Source organism: Erithacus rubecula (genome assembly GCF_903797595.1).
Source record: "Erithacus rubecula genome assembly, chromosome: 10".
NCBI classification, from domain to species: Eukaryota; Metazoa; Chordata; class Aves; order Passeriformes; family Muscicapidae; genus Erithacus; species Erithacus rubecula.
In genome coordinates, this window is record NC_136662.1 from 16814621 (window position 1) to 16842178 (window position 27558).

Genomic DNA, 27558 nt, shown 5'->3' on the forward strand with positions numbered 1-27558 from the left:
TAAGGCCTCCCACACAGCAGCTGGCTAAGCTTGACCATTGCTGCAGGAAGCAGCTCTAGACACAACAAGTGTGGGGCACAGAGGTTCCAGGGGCTGGAGGTGGGAGCAGTTGTGGCAGAAACCTTGCTGCAGAGGGAAATCTGGCTATGTGTAACTGAGCATGAGCTGTGTGGGCAATGTCCTTGCTTTTTTCTCTAGACTGCTGGAGAAGGGATTGGAGAGGGCCCACCCTGCAGCAGGTTGTCATGTCATGTTTTGTGCAGGCCATATGGGCTGTCACCTGGCCATTGTGTGTCCTGTGCCCCTCGTGCACTGTTTGAATGTTCTTCTGTTGTGTAGGTACCATGTCGGACCTTGTGCAGCACCTCTTTCCACTCTCTCACTTCCAAGGTAGCACCCATGGCTCCAAGTGTTATTCCATCTCCTTTTCCCATGCAGCTCTCTGGTCCCAGCTGTTCTTGTTTTCCTTGTGTTGTGGCTTCAGCTCTGAATCCTCTGTGTGTTTGTGTGTGTGTCCATTTAGCTGAGCCCTGTTTCTTGCTGGCTGGATAAATGAGCAAACAGAACCTGTTGCCCTGAGGTGGCAGCTCAGTGATTCCCAGCTGCTGAGGGTCTGTGTGCTGCCCTGTTAGCTTGCAAGGGGTGAACTTCAAAATCCTGCATCTTTTTTCCCACAGGTCCAAACAGGCATCTCTTCCCTGAGGCAGATGGGAGTCCTGATGTTTCACATGTCATTGATGCTCCAGGGTGTAGCATCATCACTCTTCCAATGGCTGTGTCCTGGTGTGGGGTGTTCCCTTGCTTAGCAAGGGGCTGAAGTGGCCAGGCACCATTAGATGTGTGCTTTGTATTTCAGTGAGCCTGGGTCAGAGGGGGCTCAGAGACCCCACAGTTCTCTAGCTTGCCACCTCCAGTGCACCAGGCAGTGAGACCCTTGGCAGCTCTTGCTGATGTACCTCATTCTACAGCTCCAGAACTCGGATTTTGAGTTTCTTAGCTGTTTTTTTTGCCTGTGATGTAGTGGTTCGATTTCAGCTTGTCCATGCACCTGGAAACCTTGTTCCCTGTGAGATGGAGGAGAGCCTTTCTGCTCATTGGGCAGGGGCAGGCTGCTGACCTGGCCTGCTTGAATTGTGGTTGGTTGTTCTCATGTCCTCAGCTCAGACAGACTGAAGCAAAGCAGAGCTACAGGAGTGGATGTGATAGGGGAATGTACCAGAGGTTGAAGGGGCTTAGTGTGGGAATTTATCCAGGAGAAGGAAAGGAGAATGGTCTATAATTACCACATGATCATTCAGCCATTTTGGTGGGCCTGGGACTGTCTGCCAAGCCAGACTGTTGAGGAGTTGGTGCCTTTTACTGATTAAGGAAAGCAGGTCCAGTTGGTAGAGCTCATATTCACTGAAATATACAGCACATTTCCTGCTCTTGATACCTCTATTGACACCCATGTTCTGGAGAGCTGCAGTGCTGCAGCAAGAGGCTCTGTGGGGGTTGCTCATAGGTGTAGTTTCCTCAGTGTGGGTGCACATGAGCTGCCCTCTAGTTTTGAATGCCTGCCTCTCTCCTTTGAGCTTTGTGAGCATCTCTCTCCATCCCAGTGCACTCAGCCTTGTGTTGGCTATGCCTTGGGGGAAAGGTTGCTGCAGAGCTTATACTTCAAAAGGAGTGATGGAGGTTGGTGGTTGTGCTGCTGCTGATCAGACTGGGCACAGCCTGCTTGGGCTGGGCTTGTCTCCATGCAGAGAGGGTGCCTGTCCTCAGAGCAGAGCTAGGGATCTGTCAGAGGCACTGGTTACTCTGTGGCAGTGGAGTCTGGTGTCACTGCCATCCTTGCTGGAATGGAGAAGGAGAGATGGGCTCAGCAGTGTTGTAGGGCTGAGGTTATTTGTGTCTGGGCACATCACCTTTGGGCAGTGTTGGGGCAGTTTTGTCATCCAGCCACCTGTGTGCTGACTTAGGGAGCTTTCAAATGAGGTGGGAACATGTAGGGTTACAATGTGAGGTTTGGACCTTGCAGATGCTTCCCTGGTGCCCTGGCCATTGAGCTGGGCCCTGGGGAGCCAGCTCTTGTTTCTGCTCTGGTCCATAGCAGGGCTTCTCCTGTGTGGCCCAGGGCTCACAGCACGTGGGCAGGAACCACACAGCTGCTCTGCAGCTCTGAGCTGTCCTGCTGTGTGTACTTTGGGCTCGGTATAGAGAGCCAACAGGCAGGCTCTGAATTTTTCTCTGCAGTGACTCCAAACTAGTCCTGGATGTGAGCCTGCCTTGTGCCCAGTCCCGCCTGGCTGGAGTGCATGGGGAAGGCCTCTAATCTTGTTCAGGTGTACTGTGAGGAGGGTGCTGTGAGTGTAATCTGCAGCAGGCTGTCACATCTGCAGGGACTCTACACCCTTCACAGCCTGGAGGGGGCTGCTGAAGAGTGTCTGGGCCCTGTACTCTGTCCCTTAAGAGGACAGGAGTGGTGAGCCCCATCTTGGATCAATCTGCATAAATGCTCTCCTGGTGTACATGGAGATACTTTCCTCTTGCATGTGGCACTGGACAACACAGGAAGCTCCTGCAGGGCAAGGTGAAATCTGCTGTGACCCTGCAGCAGAGAGATTCTTGGAATGATGAAGACACCCTGTGCCAAACCCCATGCTTCTTACCCTGGCTCCCCACAGGCTCAGCTACCCTCTGCTCCCCTGGCTGCCTCCCTCCCGTGGGCCCTGCCTGCCACGTGACACTTGCAGCTCGAGTGGTGACATGCTGCTCCCAGCTGCGGGGTGGCAAGGTGTAGGCAGGCACTGGGGTGCATTTGGTGCTGCGCTGATGGAGGCTGTCTCGGTTCTGCCCCACAGGAATCGCTTGCATTGCCCTGACATTCGTGGATGAGCACGGCAACCCCACCTTGCTGCCCCACGGGGAGAGGCCTGACCCTCTGAAGCCGCCTTCCCCCTCGCCCATCCCGGGGCTGCTGCAGGACAGTGACTTTGAGAGTCTCACGGCTGTCAGCAGGCACCAGCCGGGGGCTGAGCCCCTGCCTTCAGGTGGGGAGCTGGCCAGCAGCTGCCAATGGCCCGTGGCCTGCACGGCCCCTGGGGCACCTCGCAGGGCTGCTGAGGGGGGTCGCAGAGCCGTGCAGAACCGCCCTGTCCCCACAGAGCCTTGCGTGCTGGTGCGCCTGGATATCTGGGAGAAGGGCAACATCAGCCTGCTGCAGCTGTCGGAGAAGCTGCGCGGGGCCCTGCGCCATGCGCTCTGCGACGCCGTCATGGAGTTCCTCGTGCTGCCGGCCCCGCTGTGCGTGGAGGCCGCCTGCCCGCTCAGCGCCGCAGACCTGGAGGAGCTGAGCTCTGCAGGTGAGAGCCTGGCCAGCATGGCCACCGTGAGCCTCCACTCAGCTTTGTTCCTCCTGCCTGGCCTGCGGGAGCTTGGCTGTGCTTGGCTGGTTGAGTGGACAAGGAGGGAGGAAGCTGCTCTCCCCTCTGCAATATGTGTGCTGTGGTGTCTTGGAGAAGAAGCATTATTGATATTGGTGTTGGAAGAGATATTTAAGGGTCTGTCTGTTCCCTGAGACTGAATCCACTTTGCTGGATGTTAGTGATGTCTCTTTCCCTTTTCTCCAGCCAGGCTCTGGCCAGACACAATGGGGTACCCCAGCAGCTTTGCAGGGGGAGGCCCTGCAGTGTCTGATTTTTTTTGTCTCCCCAGGAAGCCTAAGAAGGACCATGTCAGAGACCAAGGGCCTGGCCCTGGCCAGTGGGGGGCCTGGCAGGAGCTGTCCTCCACCTCTGCACTTCACCTCTGCACCTTCACCAAGCTCTGGAGAGCCAGTGACACCCACAAACAAGCTGGGACGCCGCAGCTTCTGGGACATGCTGGTAATGTTGCTGCAGAAACAGGCCTGTAAGGTCCTCATGGTGTGTCAGGAATGGACAGCAGGGACCTGGCTGGGGGTGGGAAGCTAGGCTTGCAGCAGGGACTTTGAGATCAGGGCACTGACTGGGCTGTGAGGTGCACAGCATTAACTTACCCCTTTCTCCCCTAGAGCAAAACAGAGTCCTCAGAGCTGGGCAGCCCCAAGACTACTGATGACATCGTGCTGGAGAGGCCAGAAGAGGCTCGCACGAGACGGCGGCACAAGACAGAGAATGTCAAGCAGCACCTGAGCCAGGATCGGGCCACAGCTGCAGCTGAACTGGAGCAGGCACAGAGGCAAGCACAGCCTGCTGGCTGGACAGCCAGGGTGTTGTTCCCCCAACCTGTTGTTCATTGCTGTGCATCCTGATGGCCTCTGGACCACATTCCTTTTCCTTGTATCTCCCATACACAGGCAGTTTAGGAAAGCTGCCTTCCACACACAAAGCCCTTATTGCTGGAGTGTTGCTGGAAGCACAGCTGTTTCTCCTGCTAGCAGTCCCTTCTCTGCACTGTGGGGCCCTGTGCAACACCTGACACTCATATGGCTGCTGACCAAGAGTGACCCAGCTCAAGGATTGTATCAACCCAAAAAGGAGGCTCCCAGGGCTCTGCTCTGGAGCTGTGAGGGGACTGTTGCACTTTTCTACCTTCACTACAGATGACTGATCTAGTGTAACCTGTGCTTCTCTTCCCTCTCCTCAGGCGCCGAGCCTGCCAGTTGGAAGAAGGAGATGTAGGTACTGTGCACCCACTCTTCAATCAAACCTGCCAGCAGTGGATGGCATTCATGAACCACCTGGGTATGTGTTTCAGGTCCCAGCTCCTCCAGATGGGTTGGCAGTGGGCCTTTCTAGCCAGGTCTCTCAGGACAAGTTGTCCTATGGCACCATCTGTCTTCATTCCTTGCTGGTCCTAGTTACACACCCTCTGTCTCCCCAAACCTTGCCAAAGTCCCGTTGGTCTCAGGGCCAGCATCAGCTTTAGAAAGCTGTGGCAGGAGGCCTGGCATGTGCCTGTGCATCAGAATAAACCTTCTAAGGCCTGTGGTTATATCTGCCATGCTCTGAGTCCAGGGCTTGCTGAACTTGCCTGCAGCTGCGTTGGAGAGACCTGGACTCCCAACACCCGTTGTGGTAGTGCTTTAGCTCTCAGATGTAGCAGGGATGGAGGATCTGAGCCTCTGCAAAATGCTCTGGGACTGTGAAGTTGCACGGGAGACCTTCTTGCAGGGAGGGAGGAACAAGAGGAACACCCTTCATATGCAGAGATTTGGGGTTGTAGGGTTGCCATGTTGCTACTTTCTGGTTACCTTTCACCTTGGTGTTTGTACGTCCTCTCACACTTCTGTTGGCAAAGCAGAGCTCTCCCCCTCCTCCTCTGATGAGGAGTAAGCCAAGGAACAAGGAATAAGTGGGGGAATAAAGTGCTGTACTCAGAGGATACAGGGTGTTTGGTCCAGGTCCCACTTTGGGCCAGAACCTGGAACAAGGGGTCATTTCAGGCTTCATTTTCTTGTCCATGTAAGGTTCTTGTTCTCCAGCTCTGCCTGCCTCAGGCCCTTGGCCCTCTCCACTGCTCATGTGGGCAGGATGTGGCTCTGGGGCAGCTTGACACCTTGTCCTACAGTACATCTTCCCTGCAGGGTGCCCATCAGTGCAGCAGTGCTCCTTGGAGATGGTTTCTCGTTTCCTCCTGTCCTCCATCCTAGTGGAAGTGGTGAACCTGGTCACTGCCCTGGCGAGTGACACCACTGTCAAAGTGTTTGAGCAGATCTGGTGAGTTATGTGATTCACAGGTGGCTGTTTGGCACTAGCAGCTGTTGGTCTGCTGTACTTCTCCTGCCACAGCCCTATTTGGCAGCCACCTCTGGGGCTTTTCTTTGCAGCTACCGTGGGAGCACTGCCTTCCTGCCCTATAAGTCTGGTCAGAATGCCAGCCCTTGTCCTGGAGTCATCAGACACTTCATCCTGCTGGGACGCAACTTCCAGCAGTGGCGTTGCAGCACAGAACAAGGTGAGTGCCTGGCCATGGTCCCTGGGACTGTGCTGGGGGTCTTTTGGGGAGGACATCAATGAACAGGGTTCCCCTCCTTACTGGGACAGACTGCTTGTGCCCAGAGATGGGCAATGGCTTGTCTGGTTTTGCCTTCTGAGACCTTACTCTTGAATGTGCTTGTAACAGCTTATTTCAAGACAAGCTGAGCAGTACTGTGGTAAAACATCCTGTCATGCCACCTTAATGGCATGGTGGGACATAAAAGTGGAACCAGTACTGAGGGTCATAACTGTGTCTTCTTCCAGCTCACAAAGGGCTGCAGCGTTTTGAGGCCATGGAATTCAGCTCAGCAGAGAGAGGCTCTGATTCCAGCCTTGTTGGTCGAGACCTGGTGCCCCGGCAAAGGTTCCTCTTCATGGAGATCATTGACAAAAAGGTAGCAATGGCTGTGGCTGTTAACAGGGGAACTGTAACTGGGCTGTTGCCATTCTCCCTGTTCCAGCCTTGTGATCTGAAACTGTCTGCAGCTACAGCAAGTACCACCAGAACACCTGGGGCAGCCTGTGCCACCATGCAGGCGCTCTCTGAGCATGTCCTTAAATTTTTCTCTCCTTCCTCTCTCTCCAGCTGACTCTCTACACTTACAACTGGTCCCCAGACCTGGGGGCCAACTTGAACTGCTCCCTGACACGCCTGCTGCAGTGGCAGAATGCCCGGTCCCACATTGTGCACTGCCTGATCAGCCAAAAGCTGGGACTCTTCCACCACCACTGCTTCATGGACACACCGTGGCATGAGGACAGCAAGCAGGTAAGGCACCTGCCAGGGAGGGCAGTCCTTTCTTCTTCAAGAAGGGCCTTGGCAGTCTGGAGGTCTTAAGAAGCTTGCAAGCACCTTTCATGTGCTGATTGGCAGGGCATTCACAATGATCCAGCTTGACCATTTCCAGCCAGACTGTTGCCCTGCTCTTGGGCACAGGTGGAAAGAGAAGCCAGGTCCTTCTGCTGGCAGCACTTATTGGTGACTGAATTACTTAGGGTGGAGGCTGAGGAACGGGCTTCCTACTTCACATTAGAGCCATGGCACACTTTTCTTGGGACTAGTAGTGGAAAAGGCTAACACAGATCTCAGCAGTTGGCCAGAATTGGATTTACTCTGTTGGTTCTTCCTCCAGGGCTGGCAGTAAGGAGGCTTTCATGGCTGTGTCTGTTTGCTTAGGAGCCAAATCCTTTCCTGAACTCCACTTTGGAGGTGGATGCGCTGATCCGGAGCCCGTGTCCCCCGCCCAGCAAGGAGCAGGGCCGGCTGAGCGGCTCTGCCCGCAGCCTCCCGCCCCTGCACTTCCATCCCGACGTGGTGCCCTTCGACGAGGCTCTGCGGGATGTCACCACCATCCGGCGCATACCCCACGGGCCTGACCTGGCACCTTTCGACCCTGTGGCTCAGCACGGGGCCCAGTTCCTGGAAATCAAGAGCATGGAGAGGAAAGGTAAAGCAAGGGGGCTGATATCATGGGAGCCTGCCTCATTATCTCACTTATGGAAAAGGAGATCAGACCACAGCGAGTTTTGTAAGAAGACAGTTCTCTGTGGGAGTGGGTTATGACCTGTTCAGGGTGGGAGTGGAGAAGAGTAGCAATACTTGGGGCTGTGGCTTGATACTCTTGTGACTGCTGTCTTTCCTTCAGAACTGGAGAAACAGATGAAGATTGAAAACCTTTTTGTCACCTGGCAGCAGAGATCAGCTCAGTCCAACATGCCTATCAGTGTGAGTGCAGCCTGGGCAGGTGGTGGGCTGGGTCTTCTTACAGCACACTGGGAGCACCAGCCATGGGGAGCACTGCAGCTCCAGCAGGGTGTTTAGTGGGGATGGTGCTAGGCAGTGCAGCAGTGGTCTCTGCTTGAACTTTTGGGGTTGCAGGGCTCTGAACCACGCTTGGGCCTGGGGCCTCCCTGCCCAGCACTGGAAAGGCTGTAAAGCAGGGGATTCCCCCAGTTGTCTCCACTTGAGCAGCACTGCAGTGTCCTGGACAGCTTGTTCCCAGCCTCGCTGAGGGGTGTGTGCTGTAACCATGCTCCTGTCGTGTCGTGCAGCTGGCAGACCTGGAGACTCTGAAGCAGTCCTCACGCCTGGTTCACTACTGTGCCACCCCCTTGCTCTTTGACCCAGCCTTCCGACAGCAGATCCAGACTGACCAGCTGGGCAAGGTAGAGGGGAAGGTGAGTGTCAGCAATCACCAGTGGGGTCAGCCTTTGTGCACAGGGACAAAGGAGCAGTCTTCTCCCAAGACAAGGCTGCTCTGGCCTCACTCCTAAAATACAGGATGAATTTGAATGTTGTAAGATGGGGACTGAGAAAATTCTTCAGTCCTCAAAGCTTTTCAGGGCTGAGTCTGGAGAGCCATCTAGGGCACTTCCTGATACTGATCTGTTAAGGAAGCAAAACTTCCCTTCTGCATTCAGCAGCCAGACCTGGTAAACCTTTCCTGGACCCAACAAATACCCACAACAGTTGAAAGCAAACCAGCTGAATCCTGAGCAGGTTGCAACCTGACAGGCTAACCAGTGCAGATCCCACACCGGCTGTTCACAGTCTGTGTGTGTGTGTATCAGAAGGGAAGAACAGGCTGTTGTAATTTATCAGAGTGTCAAAAGGATTTTGACAAAGTCTTTAAGCAGAGGTTTCTACAGAAATTGAATACTCACAGGTGAAAGGGAAAGTATCTTCACAGAAGGAAAACTTCACTTTGTTTTTGGAACAGAGCAAAATGGAAATTGGTTATTGGATTTGAAGAGCCTGGCAGCAGGGGTTTCAAGGTGGTGTATTGGGTTTTATATCTCCAGGTGTTTTATTGGGATATATAAGATGCCAGGCTTTGCAGTGCTGGAGGGCTGTTCAGATTGGTCAGAACAGGAAAAGAATGCAAGGAAGTCAAGAGGCACCTGAGTAGCCTGTGAAATGAGAGCTTTTGTGGGAGCTGGGACCTGGTTCCCAGTAGAACAGCACAATGTGCAGAGAAATTGGAACCCTCTTGTATTGTACACTCACTGCAGAGCCTGTATAGAGCACACATCTCAGTGGTTTCTTCAATTTGTGAACAGCTGAGTACAGCAGGCACTGGTTAGAGTACATCAGAAAGGGGCGTTAGTATAACGGGTAATATGCTAATAAACTTTTAAAATACTAGTATATTAATGTCTTCATCTGGCCAGTAAGTGTGAGAGCAAACATCTTGCGGCAAAGGCACTGAACTGCAGAGACTTGGAGAAGGTCAGAGAGTAGCTGGAGAGGTTCCAGGTAAAGAGACATCTCTTGCAGTTGGTGAAGCAGATAGGCAGAAAGCCAGATAAAAACATGTAACAGAGCCTCAGGCTTAAAGTAGAGAGATCAAAACAAAAAACCTTAGTCTCTCTCAGCACCAAGAAAAGGAGTATTCAGGACATCAAAAGGAGAACTGAAAGTGTTTAAAGGGAAGCACTGTTCCTTTTCAGTGCTACTGAACTGCTAGGAAATCCTGAGAAGTCAGCAGGATTCATAAGGGGATTGGACTCTTACCATGGCAATAGGAGCTGAAGCTCTGAGCTTTGCATGAACCAGTTGTGAGCCACTAACACTTTGTGGAAGCTATTCTGGGGGAGGCAGATGTGAATGCTGGCACAAGCAGCAGGTCCTTGCAGGTTATTGCAGCGCTGTTAGGTCAGTGCATAGCTGGGTAGATCTTGGATCTTGCATTTTGGCACATGCACTAGAACAGTGCTTGGACAACCAGATGTTAGTGCTCTCTGGCAGAGAGATCTACCTTTTGCTCAACAGGGCACCTGGTGTCCTCTGCTGGGGCCAGTCACAGCAGTTCTCCTTAGGAACTTCTTTCCCTTGCAGAAGCGCCACCGCTCCAACGACTCTACAGCTTCAGGGAGGGACCGCAGCCACAGCTGTGACTCAGCAGAAGCACTGCCCTGCAAGGTGAAGGAGGAGCCATGGCTGCAGGAGATGTGCAATGCCTTCCTGCAGCAGTACATCCAGTACCTGCAGAGCATGGGCTTCATTCTGGTCCAGGTGCGGCCACCCTCACCCACCACTCGCAGGTCAGTGACATGCTGGGAGCCCTGGTGTTGGAGAGGAGCCAACACACTAGCTGAGCCCTGCTTTGACACAATAGGTCTTGGCTCCCTGCTCAAGACTGTCTCTGCTCTCATTTCCAGTAGCACAAGCCGGATCCGAGCTCTGGCAGCAATGGGAGTGGAGGGTAGAGGGTCTTTTTCCTACACAAAGCCAAAACCAGAGGGAAGTCCAAAGGTGAGTGCATTTCTGTTACAAGGGTGGAACTGGGATGGAAGTCAGGCTGTGGAGTGGGCCAGTTCTGGTTGGCTTTTGAAACTGTTTCAGGCAGAAGGGCTGTGGGAGGACCGAGAAAGCATCAAAGCCAGCCTGTCTATACCAGTGCCATCTTCCAGAATTTGGGTGTGATGAGATCTCTTTGCCCTTCTGCATGTCCTCTTACAGGCCTCAGAGCCCTTTCCTGGCATTAGGTGGAACCAGGGTTTGCCCCTGGTATCAAAAGTCTGGTAACAACTTGGAGGGGCTCAGAAGAGAAACAGGATGACCTAAGGCAAGGATAGCTGCTTTTGGGTGAGATTGTGAAAGATTACCTGTCAGAGAATCTTCAGCATCTATGCTTAAGGGCAACTCTAGGGCAGAAGGGTCTTTAGTTAGAGTGAGATGAATGCAGAAGTTAAAGAGGTTAGAGAAGATAAGCCTGGAATGGCTCTACTGTGAGAGCAGGCTGAGGTTCCTCATGTATAAAGAAGTGGCAGCTAGGGAGGAACAAGTCAGAGCTCTACAATATTGCAGCTAACCTGGAAAGATATTGACCCTTTCCTGTCTTAGAGACACCTAGAGACCATTAAATAAAAGTATTTGGAGCCAGTTTTGAAACTAAAGAGAGTCTTTCTTTGAGCAGCAGGTATTGTGAACACATGAGTTTTGTGAACATGAGCTTACAAGACCAAATAAGTACTGGAAGAGGAATCCATTAGAGTATTTAAGTAGAAACTACCAATGGCTTGTGGAATCACCTAGGGATGATGGGAACACGTAGCATTTACTCACCCTTTTCCAACACTTTATTGACTCTTGTCTTTGGCTGATGTTGGTGCAGGACTGTGGGTAAGACAACACCTTGCAGATAAAATGAGAAGAGAGCAATCTGCTGAGCAAGTTAAGAGGGAGAAAATTAATTTGCTGGCAGCTAAACTCTGTGTTGAGACAGGATGTCTCTGATAGCTGTGCTATCAGGCAGGCATAATGGTCTGAGGACACCACAGCAGGGAGTGAGGTTCCATGGACACTACTGTTCCTTGGCTCACTGTGTCCCACACTCTAGACACACCCTTTCCTGAGCAAGCAGGAGAGAAGGGATCAGTGTGCCTGGTGTGTTCTCACAAAGGCTGTTTATTAGGTTTGTTGGGATTCTTTTCACTGTCAGCTCTGCCGTATCTCCTCTCTTCTGCCTAGTGAGATTGCTCAGTTAATGAGGCCCCTCTATTTCTACCTCAGCCACAGAGCCTTGTGGTAGCTTCACACCCATGTGTGCCAGAGAGCCTTTTCAGCTTTGTCCTTCTCTTCCCAGAGCACAAGCCCTGCTGTCGCCACCTACCATCTACAGAGAGCTCTTCCAGGTGGAATTGTGCTCATGGAGTTGGCCTTCCAGGTAAGAAACAAGAAACAAAGTATGATCTCTGGGGGATCTTCAGGGACAGTCTTCAGAGGTGACAAAGGGAGTGATGAGGAGTGCAGCAGAGACATGTGATTCTTCATTTGTCCTGTCCTGCTTCTTCCATGGTCCTGCAAGACTGGGATCAGCTGGAGATGATTCTGCAGGGCTCAGAGTAGTAAGAGTTACCTGGAGGAAGGATAATTAAGAGCTCAGCACCAGTTAGGATGCTCTGTGCTCAGCCACATGTTGGCTGGTCTGGCTTGGTTCAGATGAGAGGTGAGACAGAACATGGGGTGAGTGTGTCTGGGCCCCAGCCCAAGTGTGAAGCCTGGGCTCCTTCCCAGGAGAGTCCCAAGGCTGTGCTGTGCTGTGCTGTGCTGTGCTGTGCTCACATGCTCTCTCCTCCAGGGCTGTTATTTCTGTGTGAAGCAGTACGCGCTGGAGTGCTCACGCATCCCCATGGGCCAGTCTGTGAACTCTCAGGTAATGGCTTTGCAGCCACAGCTGGTGCTCCTCAGGGTTGGGGATGCTTTGTGGGGAGGAGTGATCTCTGGAACATAGTGGGCATCTCAGGCATAGCAAGTCCTGGAGAGCTCTGCTCCCTCTTCATGGAAAAGCAGAGCCTCAGAGAGCCTTCTGCAGCCACATGCCCTCCCTGGCACTGCTTGAGCAGAGCTGGATTGCAGTAAAAGGGAGTGGGAGATTTGGCAAGAGTTCAACCCTTTTCCTAGCTTGGGGAGCAAGACTGAGCAGACTGGGGAGGGATAGGAGCAAATCTGGCAAAGAATTGCTTGCAAAAAATTCTGTCTGCCCCAAGGAAAGTCAGTGCATGGCTCTCTGCTTCCCTTGGAAAAGAAGGAAGTGGAATGGGAACAGAAATCTGTGGACATGATTCCTGCCCTTTGCTAGAGATTACTTTCTGCACACACCAGAAAGGTTCCTTTATACCTCTGTGCCTTGCTCTACAACACTCTGAGGCTGCCTGCTCCCTTCTCCTTTGTAGGGTCAGGGTGTCTCCTGCCTGTTCCCAAGGGCACTGGGTGTCCAGCCCCAGGCTGTATGAGCCAGGAGGCATAAGCATACTGTCCTTTCCAAGGGAGCTCTGTAGCAAGGCTGCATCTTAGATATGCCAGGAGTGTTCCTCCTAAGCTTAGAGCCTTCCAGGACCTTGTCTGCAGGTTTGCTGAGTCTTTGCTGGTAAGCTTGCACAGGCTCAGGGCAGTGTTGTGAGGCTGCATCCTGCACTGATGCTGGGGCAGCTGCACTGGCTGTGCCATGCCTTGTCAGCAGGGCTTTGCAGGAGGCTGTGAGGTGCCTGGTAACACTCCTGCCTTGACTCCCTGTCCCTCCACAGCTCTCTATGCTCTTCACGGAGGAGTGTGACAAGGTGCGGGACCTCATGCACGTGCACTCGTTCAGCTACGACTTCCACCTGCGCATAGTGCACCAGTACCTGCTGGGCTCCCACATGACGCTCCGCCAGGGCTACCATCTCACCAGCTTCCTGGAGGATTTCATTGCCCATCACCCTGACATCCCCAAATTTGGCCGTAATCATGTTTTCCAAGGTATGTAGGTCAATATATGATCAGTCTGGGGTTGATCACCAGCACATAACTTGGCAAAAGTCCTTTACAAATAAACCTGACCTTTGGACTATTCAGGGAGATGACAGGGTGAGGGTGGTAGGAGGAGCTGTGCTCCAGGGAAAGTCCTTGTTGCCCTGTTGTGGAAGGGGTGGGTTGGTAGTAGATGGGAGGACAGTGCTTTACCCAGGTAAGAGCCACAGAGTGTCTCCTGTGATAGCAGTGTATTTTTCCACTAGGCACACTGGCCCTGCCCACCAACATGATCACTGCACACCAGCTGTACAACTACATTGCTGACCACGCCAACACCTACCACATGAAACCCCTGCGCATGGCCCGACCAGCCACGGGCAATGACAGCAAAAAGGGAACGCCGGGCACAGAGCAGAACGAGTATGCACTGGTCTCTGTTTGGAACAGGTGAGTGCATCTGCTGCCAGTGCCTGGAGCTGCTGGGGACACTGCCCCAAGGTGCCTGAAAAGCTGGCTGTTCTGTACAGTGCCAGACAACAGTTCTGGCCAGTCCTGAGATGGCCAACAGGGGTGGTGTGCAGGTGCATTTGACATTTCCCATGGCACGTCTGAGGAGTCCTGCTGTGTGGAATTGCCCATGTCCAACAGTTCTGTTGTGATCAGGAGCCCTGGGAGAACAAAGTGAGGGTTCCTTCATACTGATGTGCGTTTTTATGCCAGCTCGGGCTCCTACAAGGACTCTGAAGGTCTGCGGCATCATGATGACTTCGATGTGTCCCTCCTGGTTTGTCACAGCGCAGCACCATTTGAGGAGCAGAGTGAGGCAGAGAGACGCATGCTCCGGTGAGCACTGGGGGCCAGTGACAGCAAAGCTGCCTGGCTGGGGAGGAGGGCTCTGGGAAGGACTGGTTCTGTCTGGAATAGCACAGGCAGAGTTGTTGGTGTCTGGGGAGGATCACTGTGAGAACCCAGGCAGAGAAGCACCCTTTCTGGCAGGGGCAGAGGGGCCTGTGGTTCATTTGCAATGCAGCTGAGAGGGGAGCAGCCCTTCCCCAGGTCAGAAGTGTGTCCTTGCTCCCAGGCTGCGTTTCTATGTCATCATGACGAGCCAGCGGGAGCTCTTTCCGCGGCTCACGGCCGACATGCGACGCTTCAAGAAGCTGCCGCGCTTGCAGCGGGAGGTGCTGGAGCCTGTGGTGGGCCGGGCAGCCTGGGAAGCAGCAGAGCCAGAGCCCGGCCTGGGCCAGCAGCCAGCGGCGGAGCGGGAGCTGTGGCAGGATGTGGAGGACAGCAGCGAGTTCTACGCGGGGGGCACGCAGGTCAAACTGGGGCCTGGGCTCTTCTACACCTCTCCGCTCTTCCCCTTGCTGGCCTCCGAGGTGGCCTCAGCCCAGAAGCAGCTCAGCAGCATGGTGCAGCTGGCCAAGTGCCACTGCCGCAGGGACAACCTCTGGAAGCGCCTCTTCCTTCTGGAGCCTCTGGCCTCTGACAAGCTGAAGCTGGGCAAGCTCTCGCTGGTGGAGCTGGAGGAGCTGCTCGATGCCGTGCATGGAAAGTCCATTGCAGATGTCGACCCCCAGCTGGTGAGCAGCAGGGATGGGGGCACAGTGCACAGCAGCTGCTGTTCTGCTCTGGGGAGGGAGTGGGGTGCCAGGTGAAGGGGCCTGCAATGCACATCTCTTCCTACTTGGTGGGAAGGTAGGGGCAGCAACACAGCTCCTAGCTGGCAAAGGAAGGGAGAGACTGTGTGGGCCTGTCTATAGAGAGTGGACAGCCCTTGGTCAACATCCTCAGTGGGCTATGAAGGCTGCATCTGATTTGGGGTCTAAAGGCTGCTGTAGCATTATGGCTGCTGGTGCCATGGCTAGAGGGAGGCTGAAGATCAGGCCTTTTCTATGCCTTCAGGAATGCTTCCTCACCATGACAGTCTCCTGGTACCAGAGCCTCATCAAGGTGCTGTTGAGCCGCTTTCCCCAGAGCTGTCGGCACTTCCACAACGCTGAGACTGGCACCCAGTATCTGGTAAGACACAGCCCAGTGCCCACCTGCAGCCTCTGTCCCTGTGTCCCCGTCCTGGGTTCTGTACTGGCTCCTTTCTAACGTGCTCTGTGACTCTCTTGACAGGTTGTGCTTAACCAGAAGTTCACAGATTGCTTTGTTCTTGTGTTTCTTGATTCTCATTCAGGAAAAACGGTAAGTTCTTGGGAACAGATCAACAGCTATGTTGGCTTGGGCCAGGAATCTGTCTGGTCCAGCAGTAGCAAAGGGAAGGTGTGGATGAGAACATGACCAGGTCAAGAAGCTTGTAATGCTTCTCCTAAATACTGTGCCAGCATCTGAAAATCTGTAACTTAGGCCCATCGTAGCTAGAAGTGGCCTTTGTGTTTATTTAATAGCCCTTCTTAGCTTTATTTCATTTGGTTAATTTGTGGCATCCATGATTTCCCCTGACTTGCAGCTCCATGAGGCAATTGGAGTCTTGGTGAAGAACTTCTTTGGATTATTTTTGAAGCTCTTACTGTTCTTTCCATGTGATGCCCCTTTGTTCTTGTATTAGAAAACAGTGAGCACTTGATCCTCTTTTCCTTCACAGGATTGCTTTTGGATCATTTTCTCAGCTGTCTCTCTATCCAGGCTAAGCAGTCCTTCTGTATTCAGTCCAAAGTCAGATCACACTGGGTCTGGCTGGGAGGGGTCACCATTGCTGGGGGCTGCTCCTACCAGGCATGAAGGAAGGGGACCTGCACTGTCAGGGTCCCAGCAGATCTGCAAGGGCCTTTGCCTTCACTGAACTTGAGGGCAAAAGTACTTTGCTTTCAGCTGTGCTCTCAGGCAGGGTACAGGATGGATCCCAGGGAATGCAGCTCCATGTGAGAGCAGGGGATCTACAGGAGGCTTCAGTCCACAATAAGGCTTCTGCAGAGACTGCAGAATAACTGATGCTGTATCAAATAAATCACACTCTATCTGAAAAGCAGGTAGGAGAGACAGAAGAGGTAGTGCTTGCTGGAAGGGCTGCTCAGTGCTTCCTGCCACCTGATGGTCATAGTGTCACCTTGTGGTCATTGATATGATAAACCCAGATCATCCATCCCCTCTCCCAGTGACTCTCATTTTGTAACAGAAATCCTTTGTTTTCATAACATTTTATTTTGTGCTTAGCATTCATCCCATTCTTGTGGCCTCTGAAAACTCTCTCAGGGCTTTTTTTTTTTTTTTTTTTTATTATCCCAATCCTCTTTAGTATTAGTGCCTCAAATTTTATCAGCATACTCCTCATCTTTGTACTAGACTTGTTAAAGTACTAGGCAATGTGACTCCCAAAGCCTGTCCTGAAGGAACTCTATCTGTAACCTCTCTCCATCTCCCCTTTCAGCACTGACATGTTCTTACCTTATAATTTTTCAGTTAATTCCTATCTTTTCAGCTTACCTAAATTTCCCATGTGACACCACATCAAATCCTTCCTGAATCCCAGATAAGATGCACCATGATTCTTTTGTCTAGAAATATTACAGTATCAAAGAGAATTTTAGCGTTAGCACATCACTTTGGTAACACTGAGCTGCACTTCCCTCATGGTTCTGTCTCCTGCAGTCTACTCCAAAGCCTTGCATGCTGCTGGAGCTGGGCTCACAAATCACTTCCTTTCCCCTCTTAAATGATGGTGGAACATTTGGTGAAAGTATATTTGCTTTGTAGTTACACAGTTCTTCTTATGGCTTCACCAATTTGTCAGGGACCCTGGTTATTGGATGTTTCAACTCTGTATTGGATGCATTTCAACTCTGGGGAATATCCTGTCCCTGTGTCTTTCCTCCATGATGCTGATCTGATTGCACTGAGTCACATTTTTGTTCTGCTTTAGCTCCTACAACCTCTGCCTGCTCCCTACTCCCCTCTGCCTTTGCCCTGCCTTTTCAGTACAGTCACTAGTCACTAGTGGAGCAGGCAGCATTTATTTTTAGGATTGCGGTTATTAATCTCCTCCCTTTCCCCATTTGTTGCACTCCTACTCTTCCCCTTAGAAGAAGAAATTTCCCTCTAATTTCCCTGGAAGCTCCTGTTACTGTGGAGGCAGTAGGATCCCCTCCTCTCCTGTGGTTTCTGCCAGGATTGGCATAACTGCAGATGCATGAGAGCTGGGACAGAGCGGGCAAATCCTTGCGCCAGATTTCCAGAAAAATTGGGAGAGGCTCAAACATGCTCTGTCACAGGAAGAGGCACTAGCTTAGTGCCGCTGGCATTTTGGGACTTCTCCCAGTATTTGCCTAACTGCCAAAAAAGTGTCCACAGAGCTGGGCTAGGGACTGCACAGTGCTTGTCTGCATCCTGTCTCCTGACCCTCTCCTCCCTCCTGGCAGAGCCTCACCGTGGTTTTCCGGGAGCCGTTCCCAGTGCAGCCCCAGAACAGCGAGAGTCCTCTGCCACAGCTGGTGTCCACATACCATCACCTGGAGTCAGTTATCAACACTGCCTGCTTCAACCTGTGGACAGGCCTGCTCTAGCACCAGCACCCACGTCCTGGAGCAACATGTATTGCACCCTCTGCACAGCTGTGCCATTGGTGACCATGGGGAAGAACAGGTCTCTGGGCAGACCTGTGCCTGGGCACTGCAGCCAGCACTGACCTGAGGAGCCTGGGGACCAGCACCTCATTGCTTGGCTGGCTGGTATGGCCCTTGTGTGCTGTTTTCAGTGGGTTTGATACTGAATGGCCTTGAACCAAACAGCAAGGGCAGGAACTTGGCTGCTGCAGCCTGGCTGAAGCAGAGTAACTCTCAGGGACGTGGCTTTGGCATCCATAGGTGAGTTCTGCCTGCTGGGAAGGCACTGAGGAGCATGCACAGCATCATCTTCTGCCCAGGGCAGCACTGCACAGTGCTCTGGCTTTAGGAGGAAAGACTTGACTGCAGGGTTGCCTGACTGGCAGTGAGGACAATTGCTTCTGGCCTTTTGCTTTCCTTGGGAGAGCATGAATGGGACAGGAAGGGTGAACTGGATCACAGGAAGGTTTTACAGAGGTGTACATTTGAGCCATTGGTCTATCTGTGAAATAAACTGAACCAGATCCCTGCTCGGTCACTGTAGGCTGTGGAAGGCTGCCTGTAGAGGATGCAGAGCAGCCCTAGCTACTGAGGCTGGCTGAGTTTGCTCTGGAATCTTACTCTTGCTCCAGAGCAGGAGCAGCAGGGCAGTCAGCCTTGACTATCCGTGTGCAGGCAGCTCCTAGCCTGTTACCTTGGATCAGACAGCCTGGGAGGGGACTTCTTGCTTCACTTGCAGCCCTGCTGCCGAGTCAGTGCTGGGCACTGGCAACAGCCTTGAGAACTTCAGTACCTGGAAGTCCAGAGTGTTCTTTCCACAACTTCAGGCACCAACTGGAATGCTCCCCTTACTGGGGAGACTGGAAGCCTCTCCCTGGACACCCCTGCAGCCTGGAAGTGAAAGTTTTCTGTATACCTGAAGTCACCTACAGTGGTGCCTGAGCCATCACTAAATCAAACATGCTGCAGGTGGTACTTGTGTAGATGAGGGTCTAACAGCTTGAGCTGGCCCTGTAGAGCCTGGGGAAGGGAAATTACATAGATACTCCTACCCTCATTCTAGGAAATCATCCCACTCAACCACATTCCCTTAGTCCTAGAGAAGACACATGCTCCTCTGTTAAGCCACTGTTTTGTCTTTTATTCTCATAGTTTTCCGGTTTTACTTGGCTGCCTTGCTGGTCCCACCGTGCTGCAGCCCTCGGCTTTCCCAGTAGGATCGCAGCCAGCCTAGACCTTCCAGAGTGTCTCCTGCAGTGACAGACAGTGTCTCCTGCTGCAGCTGGAGCAGCTTCTGTTCAGGACAGAGCCCTCATCCCCAGGCAGGGATGACACCCACTCCCTGGGCCCCACAGGACCTTGGCTGTGCAAAGGCACTGTACCCAGCTACCTGCTGTGCTTGGAGGTGCCTGTGGGGCTCAGAGCTGCAGGCCTACTCACCCTTGGGAGCATACTCGCAGCCCACGTAGCCAGTGTAGCCAAGGGACTCCAGGAGCTCGAAGATATAGGGGAAGTTCAACTCCCCAGGGCTATTGGGCTCGTGCCGCCCTGGTACCTGTGCAATCTGGATATGACCTAGGGAGGGATGGGGAGAGGCCATGCCCAAGGCAGCCCTGCCTGCTGCCTTCTCTGGCCCTGAGACAAGGTGACCCAAGAGCAGCCCCACACCCCCAGCCAGCTACAGCAGAGCCTGGAGTAGAAGGGCCCCCTGTAAAAGCCACTCCTGCCCCGTGGCTGCAGTGGAGGTGGTCTGGACACAGGGTGTTACCGATGAGCGGGAAGTAGGTCTCCAGGTTCTGTGACAAATTGCCATCCATGATCTGGCAGTGAAAAAGGTCCTGGGGGCAAAAGAGAAGAATGGAGGGTGCAGCTGTTCAGCAGTGAGCAGTTAAGGACAACCATGCTATAGTCCCTGTCTAATGTCTCAGGAGGGGATAATAGGTCCATGGCCACCAAAACTCCTTTGTGGACCTGTGCAAGTTGCCCTCATGGGGAACTTCAGTGCTGACTCACCAGCTGCAGCTTCAGGTTGGGCCGTCCCACTTTCTCCAGGATGGCAGCAGCTAAGGGGGCAAGAGATGAGAAACCATTGCCCCCAGGGTGGAAGCTTTGCAGAGAAGCCCCAGGACCCCCCTTATCTCCGTCCTGGTGAGGGAGATGCTGAGGGGGTCTTTCAGACTTTGGAGATCCTTCTCTTCCTCTGAAGGAAACTCTTGGTGCCTGCTTACCTTGGTGTGGGGTGTTCAGATAGTAGCGAGGGTCAGTGATGCGGTTGTTAATAGGCTCCAACAGTCCAATCATGTCTTCCTGTAACACAGCAATGTCACCCTGTGGAGCATCCTCTTATCTCTGCAGCAGGAAGTGAAACCTCTCCATGCCAGGCTCATCTTGGGTAGCCTAAGAGCTGCACACACAAAGCAGGACCCAACCCATTCCCCACTTACCTGGGACAGGAGGTCAGCAGCGTATCTGAGATTCTCAATGAAGGTGGTTTCCATCTCACCTGCCACTGCAGCCCTGTCTGTGCCCAAGGGAACCCGCCCAGCCATCACATGAATCCTACAGGCACAGAGACATAATCACAGGCAGCAACTGCGAGCAGCTGGCCTGATCTGATAGATCTGCTGATGGAAAAGGGAGCCAAGCTGGGGGAGCAGATACAGAAGGGGGTAAGAAGAGCCATCTCTCCTGCAGGAGGCACAACAGCAGCCAGCCAGGACCCAAATCTGCACCCTCCCACCTCAATATACTGAGGGATGGCTTTGAACCTTTTCCCTGACCAATCACAGACCTTGCTTCTTCCCTCAGAGCCTTCAGCTCTTTCGCCTTGGTGCTGAACTTTCTTGGGCTCTAGTTCCTTGGGGAGCCCCAGACAGCATGTTGGGCAACTGGCATGCGGTTTCTACCAGGGACCTGCCCCATGCATGGGGCCATGCTTGCTGGCTGTGAGCAGGGAGGGGACAGTGCCTGGTGCTGGACGGCCCTGCTGTCAAAAGCTCGAGTGTCAGGCTGTCTTCAGCCACCATTGGGGGAAAGTGAACAGTAGAAACAAAAACCTTTTCAATGTGCCTGTCAGTGTGCAAATGGGGCTGGGCAGCCTCTGGCCTGCCTAGCTCATGCCCTCCACAGGGCTTTGGACTGAGTTACAACAGGAAAGAATAGTGCAAAGTAAGTGGAATAAAAGGGGCCTGTTGGTTTTCTAAAGGGAGTTGTGCCAGGCTAATTGCATCTTTTACGGTGTCTCTGCTCTGCTGGAGTCAGTGTGGCCACAATAAACCAACTCTTGTGGTGTCCTGGTGGAAACGAGTGGTGCAGTTGGGGAGGAAAAAGGGAAGATTATCCTGGGGACAGTAGTGCGGAGGTGGGAACAAGAGCTTCTACTGCCAAGGGCAGGATCAGACTCATGCTTGGCAGCTCTGGGTCCGTTCCCAGCGAGCACGCTGAGGCCGCTGGAGTCTGCCCCGAGCTGGCTCCGTCCCGAACCGCTGAGCAGGAGATGCTGCCCGGGAGACGCTCCATGACCCGGCGGCGGGAGACACCGCGGGGCAAAGGGCAGGCTCCAAGGGCAGGCTCCGCTCGGGGCGGCGCTGGAGCAGAGCGCAGCAGAGGAACCCCCTGGCAGCCGCGGGGGTCCCGCTCGCACCTACCTGGGGCAGCCCACAGCCCTGGCGTAGCGCACGGCCGCCTCCAGGCCCTGCCGGAACGCTGCCTGCCGCCCGGGCACAGCCGCCAGCCCCAGCTCGCCCGCCTCCGGGTCTCCTGGAGAGAGCGGCAGGGTCGGCGGAGGGTCCCCGCTACCCCACGTCCATGGGGCAGCGGCGGGACGCGGCCGTACCGGGGGGGGTGTTGAGGAGCGCGATCCGCACCCGCGCCCGCTCCGCCGCGGCCCGCAGCTCCTGCGCCGGGCAGCCCGCCGGCCAAGCCGCCTCCACCGCTCCGAACCCCGCGGCCGCCGCCGCTTCCAGCCGCGCCGGCAGCGCCGGGAGCTCCGGGAACAGCCACGAGAGGTTGGCGGAGAAGCGCAGCGCCATTGCGGGCGGGGCGGGGGCGGATCGGGGCGGTGCTGCCGAGGCCACGCCGAGCGCCGCGTCCCGCCCGGGGAGCGCCGGCCCGCCCTCGGAGCCCCAGGGCGGAGACAGTGCGGAGACAGTGACGGGGCAGTGCGGGACAGTGACGGGGCAGTGCGGGGACAGTGACGGGGCAGTGCGGGGACAGTGACGGGGCAGTGCCGGGGCAGTGCGGGGACAGTGATGGGACAATGCCGAGGCAGTGCTGGGGCAATGCGGGGACAGTGCGGGGACAGTGCGGAGGCAGTGCCGGGGCAGTGATGGGTCAGTGCGGGGACAGTGCGGGGACAGTGATGGGGCAGTGCGGAGCAGTGCGGGGACAGCGTTGGGGGCAGTACAGGGGGCAGTGCGGGGACAGTGCGGAGGCAGTGCCGGGGCAGTGCCGGGGCAGTGATGGGTCAGTGCGGGGCAGTGCTGGGACAGTGCGGGGACAATGCGGGGCTCGGCGCTGGGGGCTCCGGGCCGTGCCACGGCCGTGGGGGAGCGCCGGAGGGTCTGCGGGAGAGGCCCGTGCTGGATCCGCTCTGCAAAAGGAGGTCTTGCCAGGTGTTGGCCTGACACACGCAAAGCGCCCTCTTAATTGGTTTCCTGGGGAGCTTGTCTCTGACAGCGTCTCATTATGCGAAAAACGCTCTCTCCTTGCGTGCCATGCTCTGCATATTTTACCGTATAATGCTCATCTCCACTTCTGCAGAGCAGTGGCTCGGGCTCGGGGTGTGACCCGGCGGTGCCCGCGGGTAGCCCCCCGCTCCCCGTCCCCATTCCCTGAGCTCTGTGTCCCCATTCCCCGCGCTCCCCGTCCCCATTCCCCGAGCTCTGTGTCCCCATTCCCCGCGCTCCCGGTCCCCATTCCCCGCGCTCTGTGTCCCCGGGCCGCACGGGCGGGGTGCGGGTCCTGTCCCGCCCATGCCCGGGGGCTGTGCCCTGGCTGACACAGCGGGTCCCACGAGCCGCGGATATTTTGCAGCCCCCTGTGTTCAGCTTGTTCCTGTGCCGGGGGAGCCCTGCATGGTCCGAGTCCTCTGTCGCTGCTGCAGATGCCCTCTGCAGCCCCAGGCAACTGCAAGCGCCAGGAATTCGCTGTGTTTTGGGAGCCCAGCCTGGGCAGATGCCAGCCACAGCAACAGCTTTTTGGTGGGGGGTCAGGACAGTGCCGGCCAAGGGGATAACAGTGGTGAAGCTACCCACTATGGAGTCTCAACTCAATTAAAGCTATTGATTAATCAATTAGAAGAGGCTTGACTTAACTTCTCAGTAATAATCCAAACTGTCAATTGCAGGGAGTGGCATCCATGTGCTCGGGATGCAAAGGGGCCAAGATATGAAAAGCCTTTCCACAGGATCAGCACCACCCCAGCCCTGCCTCCCAGCCTGTGTCCCCAAGACCAATGTATCCCCACCAGGCTGTGCCCAGCCCCATCAGCCCTGCTGGGGTGTCCCTCCCAGCTCTCTGTGCTGGGCAGGCTTTGCTGAGTAATGTGACCTGGCTGGCTGCATGTGCATCCCCAGCTCTGCTCCTTACCCAGCACACATGTCCCCAGGACACAGACTGCTCTCTGCCAGCAGCTGCCAGGAGAGCACTGCACCTTATACATGTCCTGTGGCCTTACTCTGTGGTGCACAAGGGTTGTCATCCTCTTCAGTCTTTTTCAGGAGGTGCCTGAATGCAGGTGGGTGCATGGCAGAGCTGACAGTCATTGGAATCCCTAGAAGGAGAGCTGGCACCCACCTGGCCTGGGGCTGCAGCCTCACTGGGTCCTTGCAGTTCAGAAAGGCATTTACTGAGGCCATGCATTGCCTTTCTGCATCCATGCATCTCCAGCTGGAGCCCAGACCCCTGGCAGGGTCAAAGCCCAGGAGTCAGTGTGTGGGAGCAGGAAAGCTTTGTTAGGTGGGGTGTCAGTGAATACACACAGAATTGAGCCCCAGCATGTGGGTGACCTGAGCAATGGGATGGGAATGCACAGAGCCCTCACGTAAACCTGCCCTGCCATGGCAGGAGAAGCTGAGGGCTCTGTGCTGAAGCATTAATAGCATCTTTATGTCTCTGGTAATATATTGCATTGATTTTCTCGTGTTATAACTGCGGTTCCTGCATTGCAGGCCGGTGTTTTGTCACTTTACCTTGACAGGACGCAGAGGATTTACTCCCTGCCGTGGCACAGGCAGCTCTGGGGCCGTGTCTTACGCTGGTGCTGGGCCTGTGCTCAGCAGCCTCTGTGTGAGGAGCCAGCACAATGAGCATGGGGTCAGGTGGACCCTGTATCCCCAAGGAGGAGGAGGAGGGGGCCAAGAGGGGCGCTGGAGAGGGAGGGCAGCTCTGTACCAAGCATCTCTGCTGCTGCCCAGGAGTTTTATTAGCCTGAAGAAAACGTAGCTCCTGCACATTTTATTGTCGAGCTGACATTTAGTTGCAGACCCAGCTCTGGCCTCTGTGATGGCTGGAACGGGGAGGTGGCAGTGCCTTGGGGTGCCCTGCGGTGCCAACAGTGGAAGCCAAGCCAGACCCCAACCCTGAGCCCACTGAAGTGGGGACACCAGTCCTCCCAGTACCCCATAAATCTCTCATCTCCCTTTGCTGCAGGGAAGGTTTTATCTTTCTTGTTATGAAATGTTTTAATTTAAATTCACATTTCTGTATTTTAACTGCTTGTCCCAGGCTCTCAGGTGGCTCAGCTGGCACCCTGGGGGCCATGAGGGACGAGGTGCTGTGAGCTGGGGTGGCTGGATGGCACCATCCCACTGACACTTCTCACCCTGTCCCTCCTGGGCACCCCCAGTCCTGTTCCATTCCCCCCTGCACCCTGTGGCTGTGTGAAGGAATCCAGAGCTCGGGATGGGATCCCAGGCATCCCTTGCCTCTAAGCTTTCTTCTTTCCTCTAAAGCACCCCAATATTTTGCAGCCATGTTTGGATTTTGACTTTTATAGTAAGTAAATTCTAGTCTCTTTATGTGTAGAAAAGGGCTAGGAAAAATAATCCACATGTGACCCAGCATCTTGCAGAGGCAGTTGCAGGTGTTTTGCATGTATTCAATCTCATGATTTTTCACCAAAATGGTCTTCCTTAAACCTATGGTCTCAGGATGCAAAGGAGCCAAGACATGAAAAGCCTTTCCACAGGATCAGCACCAACCCAGCCCTGCCTCCCCACCTGTGTCCCCAAGACCAGTGTATCCCCACCAGGCTGTACCCTGAGCTCCATCAGTGCTGCTGGGGTGTTCCTCCCAGCTCCCCAGTGCTGGGCAGACTTTGCTGAGTGATGTGACCTGGCTGGCTGCATGTGTAACCCCAGCTGTCCTCCTTACCCAGAATCCCACCTGAATTTCTTGGATCTCCTTGTTTCCATGGCCATGGGCACCAGTGGTGGCTTGACTTGGCATCCCCAATGCCTGTTGGGGACTCCTAGGTGGGATTGTCACTCTGTCAAGTCCTCTTCTGCTTACCCTGGTCAGTGCATACTGTACAGAGTTAATTTGTTAATTAGTGTCTTTCTGCTGCTGAGCCACCTGTTTTCTGCCATCAGAGTCTGCTGTGCCCTTCAGCCACCTTTGCTGCTCAGTCAGTTTCCACCTCCTAAAATAAAGATGCCACCTTCTGCTGCTAATGATGGGGTGCAGCAGGACTGTGCCACAGCTGGGACTTGCCCTGGTTCTGTGGGGTCCTCTCCTCTTGGACCCCCTTTCTCCTCCTCCTTTTCCTCTTCTTCACCTTTGCCTTCTTCTATTTCTCCTTCCTCCTCTGCTCCTTCCCCTCTATCCTTCCACCCTCTCTATATCTCATCTCCTCCATTCCTCTCCCCCTATCCCCTCTGTCCTTCTGTCCTCTCCATTTTTCTGGTTGCAGGCACAGCACAGCACATGGGAGATGCAGGGAAAGATGGAGGTCCCTCCCAAAGCTGTGATAAAGAGTCCTGCAGGATACCTTAATGAGCATGTTGTCCAGCTCAGGCCTCACTTACTTGCAGCCTTCAGAAACACATGGATATAAGAAAATCTATATCCCAAGTTATGGGAAACAAAAGCCCAATCTTTGCCCACTTCATCAAGCTATTTTTCATTGAGAAGGATTTATCTGGGTGCAAACATGATATAAATCCCAGCGGAGACAAGTTAAGGGCTGAGCACCCCTGCATCCTTTGCAGCTCCCAGCATGGGTGGGCTCTCCATCAGCTGGCCAAGATTTTCTTGCTATTCCAAGATTTGGTAGGAAATTAATGAGGAGGCCAAATTCTGCTCCAGCTCTTGGAGGAGGCCAGGGCGGGCGGTGCCTGGGCCCGCTGAGCTGGCAGATGTTGTTTAACATTCCCGGCAGTAATTAATAGATGGTTTCATCACTCTTGTACAATTCAAGCATGTCGTCCTGCTTCTCTCCAAATACAGAGCAGAAATATTTGTTAAACGTGGCTGGTGTTTTTGCCTCATCATTAGTGCTCGAGCAGCTCCAGCCGCTCCAGGATTTATTGTCGTGCCAAAATTTCTTTTGGCCTCATGATGCTGCTTCCATCCCTTCCTCCACTGCTGGCTCCTCCTGTCAAGAGGCTCCCTTTATCACTTTCCCTCTGATTGATGTCCTGCTGGTTGCACCCTCTCCTTTACATCATGATTATGGATTCCTCCCTTTCCCATTCATTACATAGCAGGAGGATGGGCTTTGGCCAAACCAAATTCCACCCTGTGGAATTCAACCCAAAAAGGGTCTGCAGGAACCACTCCCACTACCCAGCACCCGTGGGGGATGCAGGGGAAGGGCTCCCTTGGGGGTATTTCACCCCACAGGGTCCAGGTGGGCTGGTGAGGCCACCCCAAGCAGTGACATGTGCGGGGACACAGCCTGGGTTGGGCTGAGCACAGCACAGTGACATCAAGCAGTGGCTTGGGAGCAGGGCAGAGCTGCCTTGAGGGAAGTGGCAGCCCATTAGCCAGCATCACTGGCACCACAGGGAATCACTGCACATACAAATTAATCGGAACCTCCCAGCTCATCATTAGTTATTAATAGTATGTATTAGTTATTAACTATTAGTTATTAATAGGAGCCTGCCAGCTTGCCAACAGTTCACTCACAAACAAAAGCAAGTAGGCTCCCCCCAGGAGAGCCCAGCTCATGGCAGTGGCACAGCACAGTGTCAGTCCCCATGTCCAGAGTGGGGACACAGGGGGGACACAGGGAACAGGCACTCAACAGGGCCCCAGTGGCCAGCCTGACAGGGGAAACGGGGTCCAGGGAGGGAAGGGGATGCTCCCACTGCGTGCTTAGCTGAGCCGAGGCTGACCAGGTGTCGGAGGTCTGAGTTCAGCCCTTCCCTGCCTGGAGGTGCGGGATCCAATACAGGGCAGAGCCAGCCCCTGGCTCTCACCCCTGCCACAGCCCAGGGGGCTCAGTGACCAGCCCCAGCACTGCCAGCCCCAGTACACCCAGTCCCGTCCCCGCAGGAGCCGATCCTTGCCCCCCTCCCCAGCGCAGCCCGCTGCAGCCCGGTCACCATGTTAAGCCATCTCTTAATTAATCAGGCTGATTGTAATGTGTTTTTAGGGCATTAAAATTCAATCGTGGAATTCTCCGCTGGCTGGGCTCGCAATGAATACAGAAGTTTGCCTAATTAGAGCTGACACGCAGCCGGCGGGAGAACCAGACAAACAGCCCCGCCAGGGCTGCCCACCCCGGGCCCCTCTCCTGGCCACAGCATCCCCATCCCGCCGCTGTGGGGACCAGCACCGACCGCCCCCGCCGCAGGCACCCAGCCCTGCCCTGGGCACAGGGAGG

The 27558-nt window shown here is 54.4% G+C and overlaps 2 protein-coding genes across 8 annotated transcripts in view; one reads left to right on the forward strand and one right to left on the reverse strand.

Annotated features, from left to right (window-relative positions):
- The window catches only part of SZT2 (SZT2 subunit of KICSTOR complex), a 52994-nt gene extending 34730 nt beyond the window's left edge, over positions 1-18264 (forward strand). For 3 of the 6 annotated variants that reach the window (XM_079313888.1, XM_079313890.1, XM_079313889.1), the window contains exons 50-72: positions 2844-3032; positions 3147-3344; positions 3697-3866; positions 4034-4200; positions 4609-4706; positions 5549-5681; positions 5792-5919; positions 6207-6337; positions 6529-6711; positions 7120-7390; positions 7589-7668; positions 7995-8120; positions 9781-9986; positions 10104-10197; positions 11531-11611; positions 12026-12100; positions 12972-13185; positions 13443-13626; positions 13900-14022; positions 14261-14762; positions 15085-15201; positions 15304-15372; positions 17544-18264. In XM_079313888.1, coding sequence (XP_079170014.1) covers positions 2844-3032; positions 3147-3344; positions 3697-3866; positions 4034-4200; positions 4609-4706; positions 5549-5681; positions 5792-5919; positions 6207-6337; positions 6529-6711; positions 7120-7390; positions 7589-7668; positions 7995-8120; positions 9781-9986; positions 10104-10197; positions 11531-11611; positions 12026-12100; positions 12972-13185; positions 13443-13626; positions 13900-14022; positions 14261-14762; positions 15085-15201; positions 15304-15372; positions 17544-17687 — 3683 coding nt within the window. In that variant the 3' untranslated portion in view covers positions 17688-18264. The remainder of the gene's footprint in view (positions 1-2843; positions 3033-3146; positions 3345-3696; positions 3867-4033; positions 4201-4608; positions 4707-5548; positions 5682-5791; positions 5920-6206; positions 6338-6528; positions 6712-7119; positions 7391-7588; positions 7669-7994; positions 8121-9780; positions 9987-10103; positions 10198-11530; positions 11612-12025; positions 12101-12971; positions 13186-13442; positions 13627-13899; positions 14023-14260; positions 14763-15084; positions 15202-15303; positions 15373-17543) is intronic. The other 3 variants (XM_079313891.1, XM_079313892.1, XM_079313893.1) reach the window with 1 other exon arrangement.
- Positions 18265-18846: 582 nt separating this feature from the next.
- Positions 18847-21792, reverse strand: HYI (hydroxypyruvate isomerase (putative)). 2 transcript variants are annotated; one of them, XM_079313903.1, is made up of 8 exons: positions 21562-21792; positions 21374-21485; positions 20171-20285; positions 19955-20033; positions 19740-19789; positions 19495-19564; positions 19167-19301; positions 18847-18977 (listed from the first exon to the last, which is right to left on the reverse strand). In XM_079313903.1, exons 1-8 carry the CDS (start codon positions 21755-21757, stop codon positions 18889-18891), a joined length of 846 nt encoding a protein of 281 aa, XP_079170029.1. In that variant the 5' UTR covers positions 21758-21792; the 3' UTR covers positions 18847-18888. The 2 variants fall into 2 exon arrangements, 1 of the variants encoding a protein (XP_079170029.1); XR_013775295.1 differs by having other exon boundaries at positions 19167-19564.
- Between the last annotated feature and the right edge of the window lie 5766 nt (positions 21793-27558).

What these genes read in the sequence shown, in the direction of transcription:
- HYI (XM_079313903.1), bottom strand. Translation starts at nt 21,757, where the DNA reads ATGGCGCTGCGCTTCTCCGCCAACCTCTCGTGGCTGTTCCCGGAGCTC. An exon ending in TCTGAACACCCCACACCAAG is followed by an intron (nt 19,790 to 19,954) that starts GTAAGCAGGCAC and finishes TTGCCCCCTTAG; the next exon opens with CTGCTGCCATCCTGGAGAAA. An exon ending in GACCTACTTCCCGCTCATCG is followed by an intron (nt 19,302 to 19,494) that starts GTAACACCCTGT and finishes ATCCCTCCCTAG; the next exon opens with GTCATATCCAGATTGCACAG.